Raw genomic sequence first — 21304 nt, 5'->3', positions numbered from 1 at the left:
CTGTGACACTTTGAGACATCTCTCAGATTATCTTTCAGGGCTCTGTTAGCCCCCAAGACAGGAAGCTTTTTAGCAGTGAAAGCACCTATCTACCATCCAAGCCGCGCACCCAGAATCTCCCAAAGGGAATGAGGCAGTGGTGTGGGGTTATTCATACCCAAAATATGGCTTTTGCTAAGGGCAGGGGGACAGGAGGACCAACTGTCCCTGTTTCATGTCCAAAGCCAAAGCTTCAGGCTTCAGTTTGGTCAATTCCAGCTGCTGGCTACATTTATACTTCACTTAATTTTACACCAGGAACACACCTTCCCTCAACAAATGGGCCTTTTTAAAAACAGGAATGTTTTGATCATTATCTGTTAAGATTGGGGTTTTCCAACACAGAGCAGACCTTCTTGCTCTGGGTCCTGCATGCACATCTAAAAGTCTGAAGGATCCAGAGTGATGGGCAAAGAAATAAAAACCAGTAGGAACCAAGAGGCAGTAAGGAGGGCAGAGATCATGTAGGCACAAGATAAAAACATAGAACTGTAGAATTGTTAAGGCTGGAAAAGACCTTTGAGATCATCAAGTCCACTAAGTTTGTCTTTAGACAAAGAAGACAATGTGGTTGTGATGACTGGGATCTTCCTGGGGGAAGGACTCTTGTTTATGAACCAAAAATCTACAATTCTTCATTTGATCCTGTTTGCCTGTGTGTCCAGTCCAGTGTCCTGCTGTAAATCTTGCATTAATAAGATTTCCCCTAGCCAGATTTGGTGATGTTCAAGCATATGGGATGATTACACAAAAAAATATCTAAATATATTTATATTTAAGTGGATGCCTGCAGCAAGGATTTTTTTTCCCCACTCCTTTATCTTATCTTTGCCAAGAAATACATTCAGGTGGCAAGCGTGCCGAATCTGTTTTGTTTGTTAGAGCTCTCAAAAGCAATTAATTTCATCTCAATAACTCACAGTTTGACCTGAATTTCCCTAGTTTTAGTCTCCTGCCTCCTTCTCTCCCTAGAAGCAATGTTTCAAACTCATCCTTTGATTTGCTAATCCTTGACCTGGAGGGAGTGAATAAAGCAGTAGGTGAAGAGCAGCTGCAGGACATTGATGTGCAGGGTGATCCCCAGAGGACAGCCCTGAGGAGGATGTTTCAGGTGGTCTCCTGGGGCTCAGCATGGGCAGCTTAGTTGCCTCATTTCTTTGAAAACCAAACCCTGAACCTGAGCCCTTTGTTAAATGTGAAATTCTCTAAGTGAGCCTTGTCTGCCATGTCCAAGAGCAGCATTTTGGAGTTTGTAGCCTAAATAAAAGAGAAAGGATCTGAGCAGCTGGAGATTTGTTCTCCAGATTAACTCATCATGAGTCACTGAGGTGCTCAGAACCAAACACCAGTTTCATTCTAGCAGCCTGAGTTGCTAAATTCAGAGGCCATTTCGACATTGGCTTTGCAGGGTTATACCTCTGAGTGTCTCTCAGTAAAGTATCTCATATGTGGGAGGTCTTCTGTTTGTTTTTTTGCTGAATTGCTTGAAATCTCTGAGAGATTTGTGAGGCTGAAGGACATACCAGAATTGCTTCTGGCCCTAAGAATGACTAATTTAGTCCTAAGAACAATACAGTGAGTGTTTCATGGTAGGAAAACTGTGTTTGTTGTTGAGAAGAGTAGCTTGTTTGCCATGCAAAGACCTGAGGCAATGAAAAGTTGGTTACTGGATTGTGACTCTCTTTTAGCTGTCCCTGGGGTGAGATCAGTCAGTTCCAGCTGAGCAGCTTTGAGCCACTTTCTGTGTTTGTCTCACATTATCTGGCAGCTTCCCTGGCAAGCAGGGAGCCTGAGGCAGCACTGCCAAATCCCAGGAAGTGTTTGAAACTGTGTGGAAGTGATTTTCATAAATGGAGTGGTTTGCTTTTAGCTGAGAAAAGATCATTTAATTGAAGATACTGTAACTGCAGCGTTGCAGCTTGGCACTTGCCATCCTTTACCAGTTCACAAAGAGTAAGAGAAATGTTCTGATCCTAAATGACTGAACTTGTCACAAGTAGCTCTGTCCTGCTTCAGTGACTCTTTGTTTGCTGGCAATAGCACCATGCCCTGGCTGCCTCCTGGAGCCATTTCCAGCAGCAAGTGTATTTCAGATGTGCCCTCTTTTATTTTATGGCACTGTGTCCCAGCTTACTGTAGCTCATATTTTACACTGTGCTCATAATTTACATTGCACCTGAATGGGGGCTGGGGAGGGCCTAAAAACAGACACAAATATTTCCTGAAGGAGGAGGATCTGGAGCTCTGCCTTGTTTAAGGCACAGCCAGTTAAGCCCAGGATTGAAAACCAGGCAGTTCATGCTCTCCTGTTGCATTAATTCAAACTCACACAGGTGAGCCTGCTCAAGAATTAACCAAATGTAAACTACTCCAGCTTTCCCACTCCAGTACAAATATTTGTCACTAAATCTCCTTCTGTGAGCAACTCAGCAGCCTCCAGGGCAGCCTGGTTGTTCAGAGGCTTTTCTATCAATTCCGGTTGTTCTAGAGATGGAGGGAAGGGGAGCAAAACTAATAACCAAGGGTGAAATGACAGGCTGAATGTTTGATTTTTGTTTTTGAATTGAATGTTGTTGGGTTTTTTTTTCCCATAGATCCTGTTTTACTTGCTTCAATTGATTGAGTTGTGTTGTCATACAAATTGTTGTACATGCCTTTGCAAAAACACAAACCTCATGTTTTGTAGAGAACGGAGGGATTGCAGGGGGATAAACTGTGCAATGAACAGAATTTATTCATTTGTTTCATAAAGTTATTGATGTGAGTGTATATTCAGTATATATGTTCACTTAAATGTGTTTCCTGTTCAGGAGTATCAGATGCCTGCGGAATATTATCCACTGGAACCTGATCACCACGTTCATCCTGAGGAATGTGATGTGGTTTCTGCTTCAGATGATAGATCACAACATCCACGAGAGCAATGAAGTGAGTGCTGGGAGGTGGCAGGGCCCTGCCCTGAGGTTGGGGTGCTGGGTTTGTATAAATATTGCCACATGCTCAGAGAGATTTCCAAGCCTCTCTTCATTTCAGTGTCAGCTGGGCACTCACCATCCTTGATTAGCTCTTCAAATGTAAGATTTGACACGTGAACTGCAGTCTCATGCTTTAGGAAAACAAACAGAGAAATCATTAATGCCCACATGAAGAAGATGTCCGTGCATAAATCTCTATTATTATTCATCCAGACGCTCCTTTGAGAAAATGTAAATTCTGTTAATTCAGTGTTTGCTCTGTCTGTGATTCTGACAGTCTCACACTCCAGAAGATGGAGTTTACAAGCTTTATGCTCAACAGTTTCATGCTGTGTGACTTGCTCTCATGATAATGCTGCAAATCTTTATTGAGATTTTTACAGTTATTTAGGAAAAAGCTGTTGGAGACAGGACTCAACTACCTCTTTAAATGTGAGAACAAAGTGACAATGAAAACATAAACCTGCAAATAAAAGGACAGATCATCACATGCCCCAGTTTTCATTAACTCATCTTTTCTCTGCAGCCTTTTTATGAAAGATGCTTTATCCAAGCTTGGTGATAACTTTGTTATGTGGTTGTGGGATAAGTCAGTCAAAGTAACACCACCAAAATGAATGGGAACATCATTTGTTCTAGCTGTTGATGTTATTTCTTCTGTGCTGATCAGTGGAGATTAAATAACAGATACAAAAGCATCAATGTGGAAATATTTTGTATTAAGTTTATAATGCTTACAAAAAACCCCAAGAAGGAATTGGTGAAGTTATCTGGAGCCTAATGGTGGGTACATGTGGGGATCAAGAATCCTCAGTCAAATAAATAGAAAGGTGTGAACTAATGAGCTCTGCAATTTTGGTTTGCTGTTCAGTGTTAATAAATCCACAAAGGACTTATTCAAAATTCATTTTATCCTGGTCTCCTTTGGAAGTAATTCAAGGGAAGATCTCACCACCATTATTTGTGTTTGTCTCTGTCTGTCCCAGAATCTTCCCAATCCAGTGACCAGTTCCTCTTAGTTCTGACACAGGAAAAATTGACTTGGATAGAATTCTTTTTTTACAATTACTGTAAAGAAAGGAAAGTGGGAAGGGGGGGAAAGGAAAGGAAAGGAAAGGAAAGGAAAGGAAAGGAAAGGAAAGGAAAGGAAAGGAAAGGAAAGGAAAGGAAAGGAAGGAAAGGAAAGGAAAGGAAAGGAAAGGAAAAGGAAAGGAAAGGAAAGGAAAGGAAAGGAAAGGAAAGGAAAGGAAAGGAAGAGAAAGGAAAGAAAGGAAAGGAAAGGAAAGGAAAGGAAAAGGAAAGGAAAGGAAAGGAAAGGAAAGGAAAGGAAAGAGGAAAGGAAAGGAAAGGCAAGGAAAGGAAAGCGAAAGGATAAAATTTGGTTTCCAAAAAACTTCTGAAAACAAAGTATTTCAGCATCTCTCTGAGTTCTTTTGGGCTTTAATCCTATTTTAAAAGGTGAAGCCAAACTGAATTTCAAATATTAATGAAACAACACAGAAATGAAAGAGTTAACACATCCAAAAGATTTCTCCTTTTTATTTCCATTCAATAAACAGAAGTGATCACAACTTGTGGATGGGGTGTCATTTTGTAACTGTATTTCTTGCCCAGTCCATTCCTAAACTTCAGAATTTTACTGGGCTTGGTGGTGCCTCAGTTGCTCTGTTGGCTGTAGACCATCAATATCTCCTGCATATGAAGGCTAAAATAAAATTAACTGAGGGTAAAAGTTGGAAATACTTCACTAGAGTTCATTAAAAGGCTGGGGAATGGTGAGATCAAAATGACCAAAATCAGTGATAGCAGAGAGCCCGGGTAATTAGAGTTGTGTTTCAGGGAATGCACTCGATGTCAGCTTGGTAAGAAGGGAGTTTTCCCAGACTTAGGTGAGCAGCACTGTGGGAATGGCCTCAGTTCCTTGGGATTCATTGCTGGGATGTTCCCATCTGGAGCTGACTGTGCCTCCCACTGCTCTGTTCTCTCTGCACAGCCATTCTGGGGAGATGCCTGGACTGATACACAAAAAATTCCCATTGAGGTCGTGGCAAAATTCAGAAGTGACATGTGACATTGTGTGACTTGTAGAATGAAGGACCAGTGGCAGGAACAGAGAGGATAAATTGGTTGATAAAAACATGACTTTAAAGTATTTCTTTCTTTAAATATTGGTCATGCTTCTTCCCCTCAGTGGAAATGAAACAAGACCATGACATTGACACAGCTCACCTGTGGTCAGATGACCTGTGCCTCTTGGAGGCTTGTTCTGGAACCTGAATTTTCCAGACAGGTCTAGATACAACAGATCCTGCATGTTATGGTCAAAGCCAGCTTCAGCAGAAGGTCACAGATGGATCTGGGAGTCCCTGTCAGCACCTAAAATATTGTGATTCCAAGCCACAGGATAAATCTGCATCCCATTAATGAAATCTACCATTGATTTTTTTAAGGGAATAATAACATACAGATTCTTTTAAATGTTCTCACCATGATTTTGAAATATTCTTTTCTGTTCCCTTTGCAGCCCTGGTGTCGATGCATTACCACTGTCTACAATTACTTTGTGGTGACCAACTTCTTCTGGATGTTTGTGGAAGGCTGCTACTTACACACTGCTATAGTGATGACCTACTCCACAGATAAGCTGAGGAAATGGGTCTTTCTCTTCATAGGATGGTGTAAGTGACCTTTGTGGTTAAAATAGTGTTCTGTGGTAGCTGGCATTGAAGTGTTGAAGACAAAGAGAGACAAGAATAAATATTATAAATCCCCCTGGGGTGAAATCTGGACCACCCAGTCTGAGCAGACACTTCTAAGTGAGGAGCTGACTTGAGGAAGAGCCTCCTGATCTGCCAGACCAGCTCTACAGCTGCTGAGGGGTCTGTTCCTAGAAAACAGCCCTCAGCAAAGAGTCACACTCCATCTGTGTGATGTCCTTGGGGCTGCTCAGAGGCTCAGCTGTGGCAAAGCTGCCTGTGGGATGCTGTGGTCAGTTCTGGTTTCTGAGGTCAGAGAGGGATGTGGAAAAACTGGAGATTCTCCAGCTGAAAATGTGATCAGGGATCTAAAGGACATGAGCTGTGATGTGAGGCTGAAGGAGCTGAGATTCTTTAATCTGGCAAAGAGGAAGATGAGAAGGCATCTGTTTGGTACCAGGAGTGATTTGAAAGACAGTTACAAAGATGATAGAGCCAAATTCTGTTTGGTAGTAGCAGATGTTATAAAAAGGGACAATATCCATAAACTGCAGACTGGGAGGTCCCAGTTGGATGGTAAGAGAACAGAAAATATGCCAGGAGATGGTGGAACACTGAAATATGTGACTTAAAAGCTGTGAAAGCTCTGACCTTGGGGTTATTAAAAATTCAGCCAGGCTGAATTCTCCCTGTCTGAGATGGGGGAGTATTGATAGTTGTGCTCAGAGCAGGAAATTGGAGCAGACACCTTCAGAGGTCCTCCCCAAGCAACATCTCCATGTTTTGAACTTGGGCAGGACAAGCCCCATGCAGGCAGTTTGTTCACTTGAATGAAAATGTGTGGTCAAACAGAACTAGTGAATCTAGCAGTTCTTTTCTGTTGAAGGAAGAAAGGTGGAAAAAAGTCACCAATGTTTTCTTTTGTGAAAGCAGAATGACATTTTGTTCGGAAGTGCCTCTCCCTGTCTGCAGAAGTAATTGGATTGCAGTTCTGAAGGCAGAAATAGCTATTGAAACAAAATATGTCATTCAATCCAAAATCAGATGGGAGGAAAGAGGAGTTGTAGTAGAAAGAAAATGTTTATCTGGGGAGTTGATTCAGTTTTTTCCCCAGTAGTTGTCAATTCTCTCAGCAAACTGGAAAATCAGCTGCTTACAGACTGGTTTGATCCCTGGTGCTCCCTACCTCTGTCAGAATGCTCTGGGTCTCTCATTACTAATACAGGAGTGGTGAGACCTGAATGAACCTTTCCAGCCACCTTTGGGGTGTATTCTGGCTCTGCTCTGCCTCCTCATACAGATTTTTTACCAGTCTTATTCTCAAATCCCTATTCTTCACTTAACAAGGAAAAGTAAAATGTTTTCCTTCAGGAGAGAGGACATGACTCCATTTTCTCTGTCCATTCCTCCCAAGAATGAGTGCACCAGACCCTTGAGTCTGTGGTGAACAGGATGAAACAAAGCACAATCATTTGAAGGGCACAGGAGCTACCAGGGATGATGGGGCAGGAGATCAGAGCTGCTGTACTCCTTGCTGAGGTTAAACCTCATCCCCTCTGTGTCATGGTTCTCTTTCCATCTCTTGAAAGCCTCCATTTCTCACAGAAGGAGCAGCAAGTGGGAGGTTAAAAGAGACAAATTTGTGTTAGAGACAAATCCACCTCTGCTCCTGCATGAGTGTTTAGGTCATGTTACTCTCACTGGGGTAGAAGCAAATACTCGTGAGAGTCACTGCTGCACTCACCTTGTGATTTCAGTGGTTTCAGAGAGCCAGGAACCTGCAGTTTGGAATGGGGGATGGAACTGGTGAGGCTGGCCTTGTTTGGGTTTTCCTGAGGTGAGAAATTAAAGGGGGAATGGAGAGGGAAAAAAAATCTCCCCTTTTAATTTTGGCATTGATCTGGTCCTTGCCTGAGTGGGAGTCAAGAGACTACTTCCATTTACTCTTCTTCCCTTCCAGGTTCCTCCTCCAGCAAATCCCCTTCAAACCAGCTGGTTTGGGAGGCCTAACACAAACACTTAGGGAGTGCAGTGATGTCTGTAAAGTTAAAAGCAGCTGGATCTTTCAGAAAGAGGAAAAAGCCACAAGAATTCTGATACTGCAATATATCAAGCTATTCTTTCTCACAATCCTGTTTCATAAGGAACACTGAACTCAAAAAATGTTGAAAGTTTTGAAATTGTGCTTCATTTAGAGATCCCAGTATGTTTACAAGCTTCTTAGAGCCTGGGAAATAAAAACCTACACACCCACTTCCAAGTACTGTCTTCTAAGATTCTGCTGTATCAGCTGCAGAAAGATGAAAAGGAACCAAAACTGCCTTTAAGTCAGCCAAAATTATTCTGGTCACTTCTATGGCAATATAGGTGTTTACGTGTGTGTTTGTTAATATTTTTATTAACTTCCCTTACTGGTAGTACAGTTTTGTTGAGATGATCTTTTTTCTTTTTTAAATTAGAAGATCTTAGCAGTTGTGATGTCTCAAGCAGATCAAGATAGGACCACTGTTATTCAGAGTCTCCCATTCATTAACTCAGAATCTCCTCACATAAATCTGAATTTACTTTGGTACCATGGACCCATCCATCCATCCGTGATTAACTCCTAAGTTTTTTTTGCTCCTGCAGGTATTCCCTGTCCAATCATCATTGCCTGGGCCATTGGCAAGCTGTATTATGAAAATGAACAGTAAGTGATGTTAATATTTGTGTTTGTGTGCCTCTCTAAACAAATTAAGAAATGAATACACATCCAAACCGTATTAATTTAAAATTTTATTACATGTGAGTTTTATTAAGTTAATAAAAGATTCTTTTGCCAAAAATAATTCATATTAGGTTTAAATATTGTTTAATTTTAAAGTATCCTAAGTGCTGTTAAAATATGCTTATCTATCTTGCAAAGTTTAGGGGTTTTTTCTTAAAAATAAAAATTTTCAGTCAAAAATAAGGTTTTAACTGAAACAGCTGTAATAAAACACTAATAAAAACTTGTTTCTAGATAAGATATCCCAGGTCACATATTCCTGCTTCCCCTGGCTGTGCATTTCCTTCTTCCTCAGTTTGAGGAGCTGGTCTTGCTCAGCCATGCCCAGTCCCTGCCTGTCCTGTCTGATGTATTACACGTGGGATTGGAGAGCTCTTGTTCTCCAAGAAAAACGTCCCTAAAGAGCTGCCAGGTCAGATCAGTTCCTGTGTCCCTAAGGACAGGTTCCCAGGGGAATCTCATCCACGAATTCTTCAAACAGCTGCAAGTTCCTCTTCTAAAATCCTGAGTTCTGCCTTTGCTCCTTGCCAGAGCTTCTGTCCCTTTGTCCTGAGCACTGGGGGAGTTGTGCTGCTCCCAGGGGGTCAGACCCAGCCAGCTGGACACAGGCAGCAAACCTGGACTTGCTGCAGCTTCCAAAACTGTTTGGGACTGCCCAAAACTGCCCAAAACTCGGGAAAAATGGGAAGTTCCTCTTTCTTCACCTGAGTATCCATTTAAGTCCTCTGGAGGTTGAGCTGGGGTTCAGGTTGTGTAGCTCATCGTAGTTTAAAAGCTCAGAATAGAAAGAGTTAAGAAAATGCTTCGACCAACTTCCTAACTTTTTAATCTTTGTATTTAATAGAGATCATTTTCTGCACAGTGAGGCAGCTGTAATTGGTACTGTGGCAAATATCCTGCCTGGGGTTTATCAGTTCTTTAGCAAAATGTGGCAACTCTGAAAAAAACGAAAAAATACTGTTAAATCTTAATTTTAAAAAACACACACAAATTACTAAGTTATTGCAGTAATTTCATTGATGGACATTTGTTAAGGGGAAGAACATTAGGGAGATCTAATTAACAGTAGTGATAAAACCAGTAGTAGGTTTGGTTATATAAAGAATTATCAGAGAACCCTGAAGAATATTAAGTAGTGCTATTCAACAGAAATGTGTTTTACATATCTGAGTCTTATCACAACTGTCTTCCTAAATTGTCCTCATCAATATTCAGGGGGTGTTTATTTATCCTTCCAGAGGTTAAAAAAAGAATAAAAAGTGGTTAAACGACTTTTATTTCACACAGATGCACCAGATAATTATCAGAGATGCCCCAAATAGTTGTCAGTGATTTAAGTTTCTCTTTTTATTTTTAAAGAAATTAATTTATTGCAGGAACAATGGCTTGTGTTGGATTTAAAGTAGGAGTTCAGATGATTGGCAGAACAGTTTGCAAAACCTTAGCTAAAAGTCCTTGGAACAGTTAAGACTCTAAATATGAAATATTGCTAATCAATTGCAGACATTTATGTTTCTGGCAAATAACTGTCTCCTCTTGGCGTTACTCACGTGATTTAATTAGAAATATTTAGATTGCAATGTAACAGATTTGGTTTATAACCCAATGAGATAAACACAGACCTTAAAAGCTGTTGGGTTTTTTTTTTCCTCCTCTACCTACAAAAGGAACCTTGGAGCACCAACTCCCCTGGAGAGTGCTGTGTTGCAGAATCTGTCTTTGGCCACAGCCTTGTTTCCTCAGTGTGGAAATAAATCCACATTAATTCTTCCCTCAGCACAACCTTGATCTAATACTGGACTAAAGATAATAGATTTCAGCTTTTTAGACTTCCAGCTAAGCAACACTTAAATTCCAAAGAACAACAAGCAGCCTTTGCCCTGGAACCTCATTTGTGCTCTACCAGCTCAGTTCCAAATTCTTTGCTGACATTTTCTAGCCCACCAAGTTCTGCCACATGCCTCAGTCTGCTTCATATTAGTCCCTCTGCTAGAGCAGCCAGCTTCCCAGGAACTCCTTGCTTCCCTTAGTTCTCTGAGTTTCAGGCAGTAAGAAATAGTTCTCCCAAACTCCCCTTCAAAATCTTCTCTCAAATGTAGATCTTGCAAGTTCTGGAGAAATTTGTTTCTGCCCTGGCATATCTTGTAATTATTTTTTGCATGTCTTTCCAGCTACAAAAAAAAAAAAAAATAAAGTTCAAAAACACAGTTTCATTCATTTAAGGCTGCCCTGGGAATCCTTCTTGGATGATAATTTGGCTGGAGGAGGTACTTTGTTCTAAGTCTTGCACTCATGCCCAAATTTTGGAAGATGAGTTGCAAAATTACCGATTCACGCTCATTTTCAGCCAGCGCACCAGGGAATAGCAGACATCTTTCACATTTCTGAAACGTTCAAAGCTCCCTCATTCGTTTGGAACTTAAAAAATGTAGGAATTGAGCCAAGAAAAGGCAAATAATTGTGAGGTACTGAACTGTGCTCCTGGTTCCAGCTGTGTGCCTCAACACTCCTGTCCACTCAGAGCATCTTGCAATGGGCAAGCAGCTCCTTCTATTTTAGCAAACAAAACATTTTGGAGAGAGGCTTTGAGGGCGTGGTGTGATCCACAAGGATCCCATCTGAACCAGAGCTTTCCTCATCCCAGTTCATTTCCCCTGGACTCGTGAGGTTCTGTCTTACAGACTCCATCCTCTTTGAGGCAGCCCCTTTTACATCTTGCTGCTTGTAAAAGTGCAGATGTGGCTCTGTGTTCTCCCTGCCTCAGGAATTACCCTTGTTTCCATGGCTGCAGTGGCACTAAATTATCTGTTCCACACAGCAAACATTGGGAAAGATAACTTTTGCTGTATAGACTTGTTGTGAGGTATCCATGACAGGGAAGAAAACTCTCAGACCCTTGAACTCCAGAATCTACTTCCTAAGGGATCTGGAGCTCCAATGATCTAAGCCTTAAGGAATTATGAATGCAAAGCTGTCTTTGTTTGGTGGAATCCTGGATCCAGACCCCGTGGCTGTCTCTGTAATACTAAATTAGCTGGGCCTGGATTAATTCCTAGGGCTCGACTTCCAAATAGCATGGAATAATTCATAGAAGGTATTATTAAACCTTCTTGGCCTCCAAAATTAGGGGAGCTGCAGTTTATGGACTATTGGGAATGTCCTCTGGCTCGTGCTAGCTCCAGATTTGTTCCCTGGGAATAGTTTTGGACTTGAAGTTTTTGGCCTGGACCAAACTACCCCAAGAAAAATGGAATGGAGTGAGTTCAGAGCCCAGTCTCTCATTCATTTACCAACATAAACAGAACAGATTTATTATTCTCAGTGAAGAGGATGAAGCGAGTGTCCGTGTGGGTTGCTGTGAAATCACAGGGTTCTTCTGTTGTGTAACACAGCAGGGAGAAAAACCCTTGGAATCAGTGGAAGCCAAGGCAGTGCTCAGTCACATGTGACATGTCCAGGCTCTCCTCTGCTCTGAGGCCACTCAGTTCATCCGTGGTTTCACTTCACCTGAGCCCATTTCCCAGCCCATTTTGGGTTGTCCCAGACAGTTTGGAAGGGGATGTTGGAGCAGGAATTTGGTGCCTTCAAATGATGGCTCTGTTCTGTCTGCTGGCTTTGGTGGCCATGGAGTCATTAAGGCTGGAAAAGATCTCTCAGACTGGAGCCCAGCCACTCCCCCAACACTGCCAGGTCCTCCACTAACCCATGTCCCCAGGTCCCACATCCACGTGGTTTTTGGGCCCTTCAGAGTCCCCAGTTGTCCCCAGCTCCCACATCCACGTGGTTTTTGAGCCCTTCAGAGTCCCCAGTTGTTCCCCAGGTCCCACATCCACGTGGTTTTTGAGCCCTTCAGAGTCCCCAGTTGTCCCCAGATTTGTTCAAAGCCAATGGGATGGCTCCTTATCCATTCAGTGTTTTACTTAGACAGCATTTCCATGCAACTTGAGACATTTGCTTTAATTAACAGCCTTTACTTTGTGGAATGTGTCTCTGGGTACTGCAATGGATAACAGGGGGTTTTTTCTCTTACACAGAATATTTCTTTAATCCCTTTCTCAGACATCTGCATCCTTCTTACAGCAGATTCTCATACTTCTTGTAAATATTTACATAGGCAATAGCCAAAACCATAGAGGGAACATGAATTTTCTGATGGGGAAAGTGGGGCTCAGATCTGTGTCCAATAACAGGTGATGTGCTGCAGAAAATTCAGTTACTTGCTGATTATTTATATATGATTAAACAATGCAGTGAGTAAAGCAACAGCTCTCCATACTGTCCTTCATATTACAGTCTAAAAGAAGTGAATTCACCTTTACAAATTGTTTTGTCATTTGTTTTGTTTTTTACAGGTGCTGGTTTGGAAAAGAGCCAGGGAAATACATTGACTACATCTACCAAGGGCCAGTGATTCTTGTTCTCCTGGTAAGTGTTTGTGTGGGTGGGAGGACAGTGCCATCTCTCAGTGAGAGGAAATTTGATCTGTCATGTTCCACATCTGCTTTTATGAAAAATAAATCACAAACAAGGCCAAACATCTTCAGGTGTTCTCTGAAGTGACCACAGCGTATAACACTGCAAGAACTGAAGTGATTTGGTTTGGGATGTTTCTGTGGGTTTGGGCCATTCTTTCCTCCTCCCTCTGCAGTGCTGTTTGCCTTTGTACAAGGTTTTGAGAGGTGGGAAAGAAAAATGTTCCAAGCCAGGGGTTGCATTTCAATATCTGCTCATCCACTTGGGGCTCCATAAAAACTACAGCACTTCTGTCACACACATTAATGAGAAAAATGTGATAATTGTGGTCAGGACTTGCATCTTGCACTGTCATCTCCATTTTCTCCATCACCATCACTGCTGTGTGTTTGTTTCTGGATTTCCTGTTGTGAGGTTTCCTCCCCAGTGCTGCCCACGCTTACCAGGCTGTTTATCTGTTTACCCAACACTCTGTCTCTTGTGCCAACCAGGAGTAGGCAGAGGGAGAAGGAAGCTCATTCATAACCCATTTTGAGCTTTCAGCTGAAAAAAAAACCAATACTGAGTGTGGATGGAAAGTATTAGTTAGCTATTAGTAAAGACAAAGCTGAAAAAAATGAATCTGCTCTTCCAGGCAGATGAACCAACAGCGAATTCCCAGAGCTCAGTGGGTTCCCCTCCCTTAGGGAACCAAGGTTTGCTGTCCCTTATGTCACTCCAGCCCCCACGGGGAAGGTGCAAATGCTCCTGAACAGGCACCACTGGCAGCTTTCTCCAGGCTAAGAGGCCTCGTGTTCTCACCTTGTCAGAGTTGCCTCAAGTTCTCACCTTGCCCTGTTGATGGGATTCAGGGTGAAAAAAGTTTCTGTGTTGCCCAGCAGCTGATCTGAGTGTGTGTCATGAAAGCAGGAGAGTTCACTTCTGTGTTAATTGTTAAGATACAGCAAAAAGGTCACCTGAAAAGAGGAAAAAAACACATAAATAGGAGTATATTTTTTACATAAAAATGCTTTTTTTTATGTTCTGAGGAGAGAAATAGCAATGGGTGTGATATACAAAATATAATTTGTGTTCTGGTTCACAAAACCAGAAAGAGCCTCACACTAAATTGACCTCACTGATACAGAGATTCTCTCACAAATAAATCCTATTTAGACAACACAAGATGGGACATTTGTGATATTTGGAGCACTTGGGTTTGACATCATTGGCTGGAAATCTGTGACTCTGAATTTTCTAGAACCCCTTTAGTCCACAGGATTTATAAAATCACTGGGTAGCATCTCTGACAGATACCACAGAGTCATGAAAATGGCTTTTTTTCTCCCCAGAACAGCACTGTAAATATTTAGAGACCCCAGAGAGACCCAGAAGATGGAGATATAGCTGGGGCTGCCACTTTGTGTACAGGTCATTATATCTGCCTCTAATTTGGAACAGCCTTGAGGCCCCTCTATCCTGGGCCAGTGTCTGAAGAGCCCAGACCTGACACTGAATTGAATCTTCCTACCTTGGCCTGCCTGCACTTGAGCTTTAATTAAAACACTAATGAGATAACAGCACTAATGAGGGCTGATAACAGCACTAATAATCACACTAATGAGGTAACAGCAGTAATTGCACTGTGGAGTGGAAAGGAGCTGATACAATTTACAGAAGTAACATAAGGGCAAACCCTTCCTCCCCTCACTTTAGGGTTATTCCCCACATAAAGCACTGCTGAGGGAGGAAAGCATCCCTCTGCAAACAAAATCTGTACAGCAAATCTGAAAGCTCTTGATTCCTAAAATCTGCTCCCCTGCTTTTTTTTTTTTTTTAATTTTTATTTGAACTGTCAGTTCACTTTTGGAGTGTTTCTAATTAAAGCCCACAACCCCACGGTGTCTTAAAGCCGCTTGACGTGCTCAATTTTTTGATCCTTATGTGAATAAATTCAAACTGTAGATGGCAACTGAAGCATCACTTGCTGTTATTGGAGTCACTGACCCTTTCAAGGGTGCTGTGAAAAGTGCTGGATTAAGAGCATTGAAATTTGACATCTGCCATGTGCTCAAGGCAGCACAGCCAGGCATCACCACCCTCAGGTGTGATTATGTCTCTGCCCTAGCACAGATGGGATGAAGTGCTGCCCTCCTCTTCCCTCCAGTGAACACTGGTCACCACAAGTGGAAAACACAGGGATTTCAAAAATAGGACAACTCTGTGACCTCTCCCAGTCTCAGCTGAGAGATTGGATTTCAACTAATGAGGAATTGAAATGGAGCTGCAACGGTGTTTGGTGAAGGAACGTACAGGACAGGGCACAGTCCTGATGGGACAAGGGGGAAGGGCTTGGAGATGATGGAGAGTAGATTTAGATGGGATATTAGGAAGAAATTCTACCCTGTGAGGGTGGAACCTGGCACAGGGTGCCCAGAGAAGCTGTGGCTGCCCCTGGATCCCTGGAAGTGCCCAAGGCAAGGCTGGACAGGGCTTGGAGCAGCCTGGGATGGTGGAAGGTGTCCCTGCCCATGGCAGGGGGCTGGAACAGGATGGGCTTAAATGTCCCTTCCATACCAAACCGTTCTATGATAATTCTGAGAGACAACCATCCCAGGCCTCTGCTGGAAAAATAAAGAGACAGGAATGTTACAAGAAGTGTTATTATGTTACAATTAGTGCTATTTCCAAAAGAGAACTAACACTGAAAGCTGAAATTCTAACTACTCCATGAAATTATAGTTCCTGTGTGCCTAGGAACTCCACCTGGGGAAGTTAAAATTGGCTTCACCCACCTGAGAGAAGAGCCAAGAGCTCAGGTGAGCTTGGGTTACCCCTTGGACACATCTTTGTGTATTCCAGAGGCATCACTGCACCAACCACTGGCAATATGGTTAGAGTGCTAGAGAATATTCTGAGAGGGATAAAACTTGCTTCTAAAGATGCAGTTCTGTTTAAATATAATTTTTAAGGATTTTTTCTATCAAAAGTTATTTCCACTAGTTTTGATTTCTCATTTTCTTACCTCTGGGCATTGAGCTGTTGCAGCACAGGATGGTGTAACATGAGGAACACATCATGCAGGAGCTCAAAGCCTCACTGGGAAATAAAGATTGGCCTGAAAAAGGCCTTTGATCATGGCAGCAGCCCTCAAGTCCATCTCTAGATCATATTATTGTGTTGTATCTTGGGTACAAAAACTTAGAATGAGGCAGTGGAGTTGATTGATTGATAGATTGATTTTCTACTTGTCTGTAGAAGGAGCTTGGAGGTTGACTTGGGCTGAAAACAGGGAAACAGTTTCAGAGACAGTTTCAGAAAAAAAAGGGGAACTGAATATAAGTGCTGATTCTGTATATTGGGCAAGAAACTTGTATTTTTATTGACAAAACATCTGAAGGAGAAATTTTAATCTTTTTTTTTTTTCATTCCTGAATGGATTTTGACTTATACATATCCCACAAGAGAACTAATAATTGACCACATTGGATGCTTTTAAATTTAATTTTTGAGAAAACACACTCTATTAGGTTTTTTCTCTTCAAATGAGCACATAAGGGCTTTTTAATTCTGATCTGTTTTCTCAGAGTCACATAACCGAGTTTTAATCACACACCCCTCTCTGAAGCTAAAGAAGGGGCAAAGGATTGGGAAAAAATGCCAGGGAAGTGAATTTCCTCCTGATTTTATGAAGGAAAATACATTTCTTGTGTTCAATTTTAGATGTAAAACTGCCAAAGAATTGGTGAACCATGAAAACAGGGCAGGGTCAGAGGACAAAACTCAGAGCAGAGGCACCAGAGGCAGTCACCTGAGCTGCTTTTTCCCTCAGTAATTTCTGCTGTGAGTTGACCCCAGCTATGAGCTGCTCTGCAATATTTCTCAGAGCTAAGACTTGCATAAACTTGTAATTTTTCAAATTTGTAATTTTTCAAATTTGTAATTTTTCAAACAGGCACATCATTTTTTCCCCAAAACCTTTCATTCAGCTTTCATAGATTTTTTTTTCCTCTTGTGCTTGAGAACTGAACAATTTTGCAACCTCTGAGGTTTTTTGTATCTGGTTGAAAATAATTCACTACAACCAGTTAGCTGCTGGAGTGAGGGGATGTATGAGGTGGGGGAGGACCTGGAATTCACTTCTGCCTTCATCATTTATTTCATTTTGAATAAGTTAGATTGCTGCTCAAACCTCAGCTTCCCCAGCTATAAAGCCACTTCAGCGATTATCTATTTTAAAACTGTCAATTTAAAAATTATCCTCCCTTGCTTTGAGATTCCTGCATGACAAATAGAGGAGTTAAGGAGCTTTATTTCAGTGTGGAACTTTGCTCAGGAGAGAAAACCACAGATAGCCAGGAGATCTTTATGATGTGCTGCTCATTAAAGGTGCAGCATTTTTGTGGTGGCAAAATCAAAACTGGCCCCAGTAATCAAGGTGTGACCACACAAATGGATTTTTACATCAGCATCCCCTTGCCTGGTTTATTTTCTTTCTCATTAATTCCAGGCCTAATTTTTGTTTCCTTTCTTCTGCTGGGAACTGAGATGAGGTTTTCAGGGAGCCAGTGAGTGTAATTCCAGCATTTCTGTCGTGAATGAAAACTCCCAGAGCTCATAACTCTCCATGTAAAGCTGAGATTGTTTGTCTCCCCCCTGGTGTTGCCTTCACATCAGGTGATTTCCTGTGCCAGGTTATTGCCCGATCACTCACTCCCTGGACAGCTCTTTGCAATCAGTCTTGATTTTTGCTGTTCTGAGCAGTTTGATACCACTGAAAATCTGTCAGCCTGTTCTTCAATCCCTTTTACAGGTCACTGAGATTAGTGTGAAACAGCACAGATGTGCTGGTAGCCTCTTTCCATTGAGAAATCAGAATAATATATCTGTATATACACACACACACACACACACACATATATATATATACTTACACACATATATATGTATTTCTGCCCTTTTCTCCTTTTGTTCTTATGCATAGTGCTCTTCCCTTCAATCCTGAAACAGCCAAATTTTTATGGGAACCTTTGGAGTTTGGAATTTGAATTCCTTTCAGAGGATTGTCCACTGGATCTCCCTTGTCCTCGCATTGACTCTCTCAGAGGACTTCCCAAACCACATCATTCTTCCCTTCACACCTTCTTTCTCTTCTTTACAAAGAATTTGGCCAGACCAGCTTCAGGTTATGGGAAATATCAGTATCTGGCTGATGCTCTGGAAGGCCATGACAGGAAAAAATTCTCAATAAATACCTGAGTTAGTTCAGTTTTTCATAATCAAGGCTGTGGAAAGACAGGGTATTTTCAAAGTTGGTCACATCAGAGAGTGGGGGTGCTTTAGCTTATCACAAAATCGGCTGATTTGTTGACGAAAAGGAAGTTTTCGTAAGTGAGAGTTATCTTTTCACCTGGCCTTGGACATTTCCAGCGATCCAGGGGCAGCCACAGCTTCTCTGGGCACCCTGTGCCAGGGCCTGCCCACCCTCACAGGGAACAATTTCCTCCTGATATCCAATCTAAACCAGCTCCATTTCAATTTGAAGACCTTCCCCCTTTTCCTCTCACTGTCTTCACTTCTTTTGGTGTGTCATGCTCCATTTCAAACACCACAGTCCATCCACATTGCTGACGTTCTTCTGATCTTCTAAAGAAACCAAAGTTTGCTCAGTCACTATTTTATGTACAGAAGAATCTCACCTGTCTATGTAGCTGTATGCATTTTATTTATGGGGTATTTTTGTTGGATTCCTTGGATTTTAAGCATTCCCTAGTCCTATGTAAGCATCCTCCTTGCTGATAAAATTGCTTCTCTGAATATATTCTTAGTTTCTACTGACTGTCTTCACACTTCTGTTTCCACTTCTCCATTGTTCTGTTCAGAGACGGAGATTTTACTATTATTATTGATATATTCTTTTATCATCCCTTTCTCCTTCCTATCTGAATGGCTTATGTTTTTTCTCAAACACTGATCAAATTAGTTTTCCTATTGATTTTTTATAATTTCTTTTCTCTAAAGATGAGCAGTTCCTCCACTGCTGCAGTTCATGACCTGCTGACATTCCCGAGTTCTTCTTGCAAGACTTTTATCATCATTTCTGCTGTTTTGCATGCAGGTTGTGCTAGCTGCACAGAGCACAAAGATAATGTGCTGCTTTGATTACAATCCACCCAGAATTTATCTCAAATTTTGCCACCATGGCTATTACTGACTTTCTGCTGTTTATACTTTGTAGTTGTGGAGTCAATAAGTGCCTGGCAAGGTGTCCAATACCACATCCACTCTACAAATTTTTTGAAATTTCTACTTCTGTTTGTGAAATGTTCCTTCTTCTTGATCTCATCTTGTTATTTCTGATTGTACATAAAGTGTTTTCCAGCCCTTTGCCTAAAGGACTCATTGTGGTGCCTGTGACCTTTGAAAAGGAAACTTCTGTGATAAAAAGCTCTGTCTGAGGGTCAGGCCAGCATGGTAGAACAATTAAAACAAAGCATTAATCAACTGGCAGAGTGCTCATCTGAGGTCAGGATGGCAGCATCCAAAGCTCCCACTCAAAGGACTGCTCTGATCCCAATTTGGGTTACTTAACCCTGAGGTGATTTTACAACACTGCATAAAAACATAATAAGTCCAAATAGAATAATTTTTGCAGTTCCTGGGAGAGAAGAGAAACAAACATTCTAGGAAGCACAGGAGCACAGGCTTTCTGTGAAGCATTAAATACAAAGCCCAGCAGAAAATGAGCAAAATAAAAGCCAGTTGTTCATTAAATTCTCAAAAGAAAGAGCAGAGCTTAATGACCTCCCTTAGAAACTCCTGGGCTTGGGGAAAGCTGGACTGCCTCTTCTGTGCACTTTGGCTATTTCATCTCGATAAGGGAGATAAATTTCCTCTCAAGTGGAGTTCGGTTTTTATGAGAGATAAATTTTACCACCAAGATCATTTACTGAAAAGTTTCTTTTGGTTTGGAAGAGTTTCTGGGCTCGTGTGTTCAGGTTATAATAGAACAGTGCTAAAACAGATGGCTCAAATACTTTCTGGATCACTAACTTGTAACTCCATTTTGGGGGTCTGAATTTTCATCCCAACTTAGAAATAGAAAGACTAAACTTCTGGCAAGAAATGGAAACTTCTTCTTTCCCATCTGTAGTTGGAGAGGGTCTTATTCCAGCAATAACAATATTCTTAGTATGGTATAAATAGAGAAGAAGAAACAAGCCACTTTATTCTGTCTTCACGATTTTACCTTTGGATTCATTTCATCTACCTGTAAATGTCAAGGTAAAAATCCTTAGTTATGTTTTCCATTAGGAGGCAGAAAACATGGATAAACAGAAATGAATGAAAACAGAAAATAAGCCTAAAGAGAAATAAAAAGGATGCACTGCCAGTCCTCATTACTTCTGTTAAGTGACCTTTCCCGAGTCTCCATTTCTGGAACAGATGTGTGGGTTTTGTTAGAGCTGCCCAGCTCTGAGGAATTAATCTGTTGACACAGAGCTCTGACAGTAACAAAAAAGTCCTTGGCAAATAATTGTGTACTTTGGTCAGTACAGCACTTAGGCTCTTTTCTAGGAAAACTCACTTTGCAGTGGAGTGAGATCCTTGTTCCTCTGAAACACTGCAATTTATCTGAGGAACAAACACCAGAGGTTTCATCTTCTCTGCCTGTAAATCAGGCTCAGTCTGTATGGATTCTCTCCAGCTCAGAAAAGAGCTCCATTTTCATCTCCAAGCCTTCAGCTCTTGCAGGCTGTGTGCAGCAGCCTGTTCCCTGCTGGATTCCCAGCTTGTGTCCTCTCTCCTGAGCAAATTCCTCCCATCATCCCCACGAGCTGGGGTCTCAGGCCCAGCAAGGACAAATACAATTAAAACCCCATCTGATTATGCACTGAAAATTGATCTTCAGACCTCTCTGAGTGCTGCTAAAAGGCCCTACTGAGCCAAGTGTCTTTCTGAAATGAAGTGGGTTTTTCTTTTAAAGAAATCATTAGAAGTGAACACACTGAAATGTGCTTCTAGAAGGCAAAACCAAAAATAAGTATTTTGCTGTGACCACATTTTCATCTTTTCGACTGGATTTTTTGCTTGCTAAGATCTGCATTGTAGGGGTGACCCTATCCAACTCCTAAAGACCTCTCTGAGAAACCTTAATGGAGACAAAATTGGTGCCTCAAAGCATTTTTAAGCTTCCATAGACTAATGTTACAGAACCTCTGTCAACACAGCCCCATTCACTTCATTGAAGCTCACATGGGATACCCTGGGCAACCTGAAGGTCAGTGAAAGATTTGTGTGGGCAACTGGTTCAAGTCCAAGCCCTATTAGTCCAAAAACACTCATTTAAAATATGCCAAATGAACCACTGTTGA

At 41.6% G+C, this 21304-nt stretch overlaps 1 protein-coding gene across 3 annotated transcripts in view; it reads left to right on the top strand.

Annotated features, from left to right (window-relative positions):
* Window positions 1–21304, top strand: part of CRHR2 (corticotropin releasing hormone receptor 2) — a 135909-nt gene that overhangs the window by 92893 nt on the left and 21712 nt on the right. For all 3 annotated transcript variants that reach the window (XM_063416791.1, XM_063416800.1, XM_063416811.1), the window contains 4 exons: window positions 2850–2967; window positions 5539–5692; window positions 8339–8399; window positions 12830–12902. In XM_063416791.1, the coding sequence (XP_063272861.1) occupies window positions 2850–2967; window positions 5539–5692; window positions 8339–8399; window positions 12830–12902 (406 nt within the window). The remainder of the gene's footprint in view (window positions 1–2849; window positions 2968–5538; window positions 5693–8338; window positions 8400–12829; window positions 12903–21304) is intronic.

Source organism: Prinia subflava, chromosome 1 (genome assembly GCF_021018805.1).
Source record: "Prinia subflava isolate CZ2003 ecotype Zambia chromosome 1, Cam_Psub_1.2, whole genome shotgun sequence".
Taxonomy (NCBI): Eukaryota; Metazoa; Chordata; class Aves; order Passeriformes; family Cisticolidae; genus Prinia; species Prinia subflava.
The sequence above is the reverse complement of the archived record's forward strand: the minus strand, read 5'-3'. Positions and strand labels throughout refer to the sequence as shown.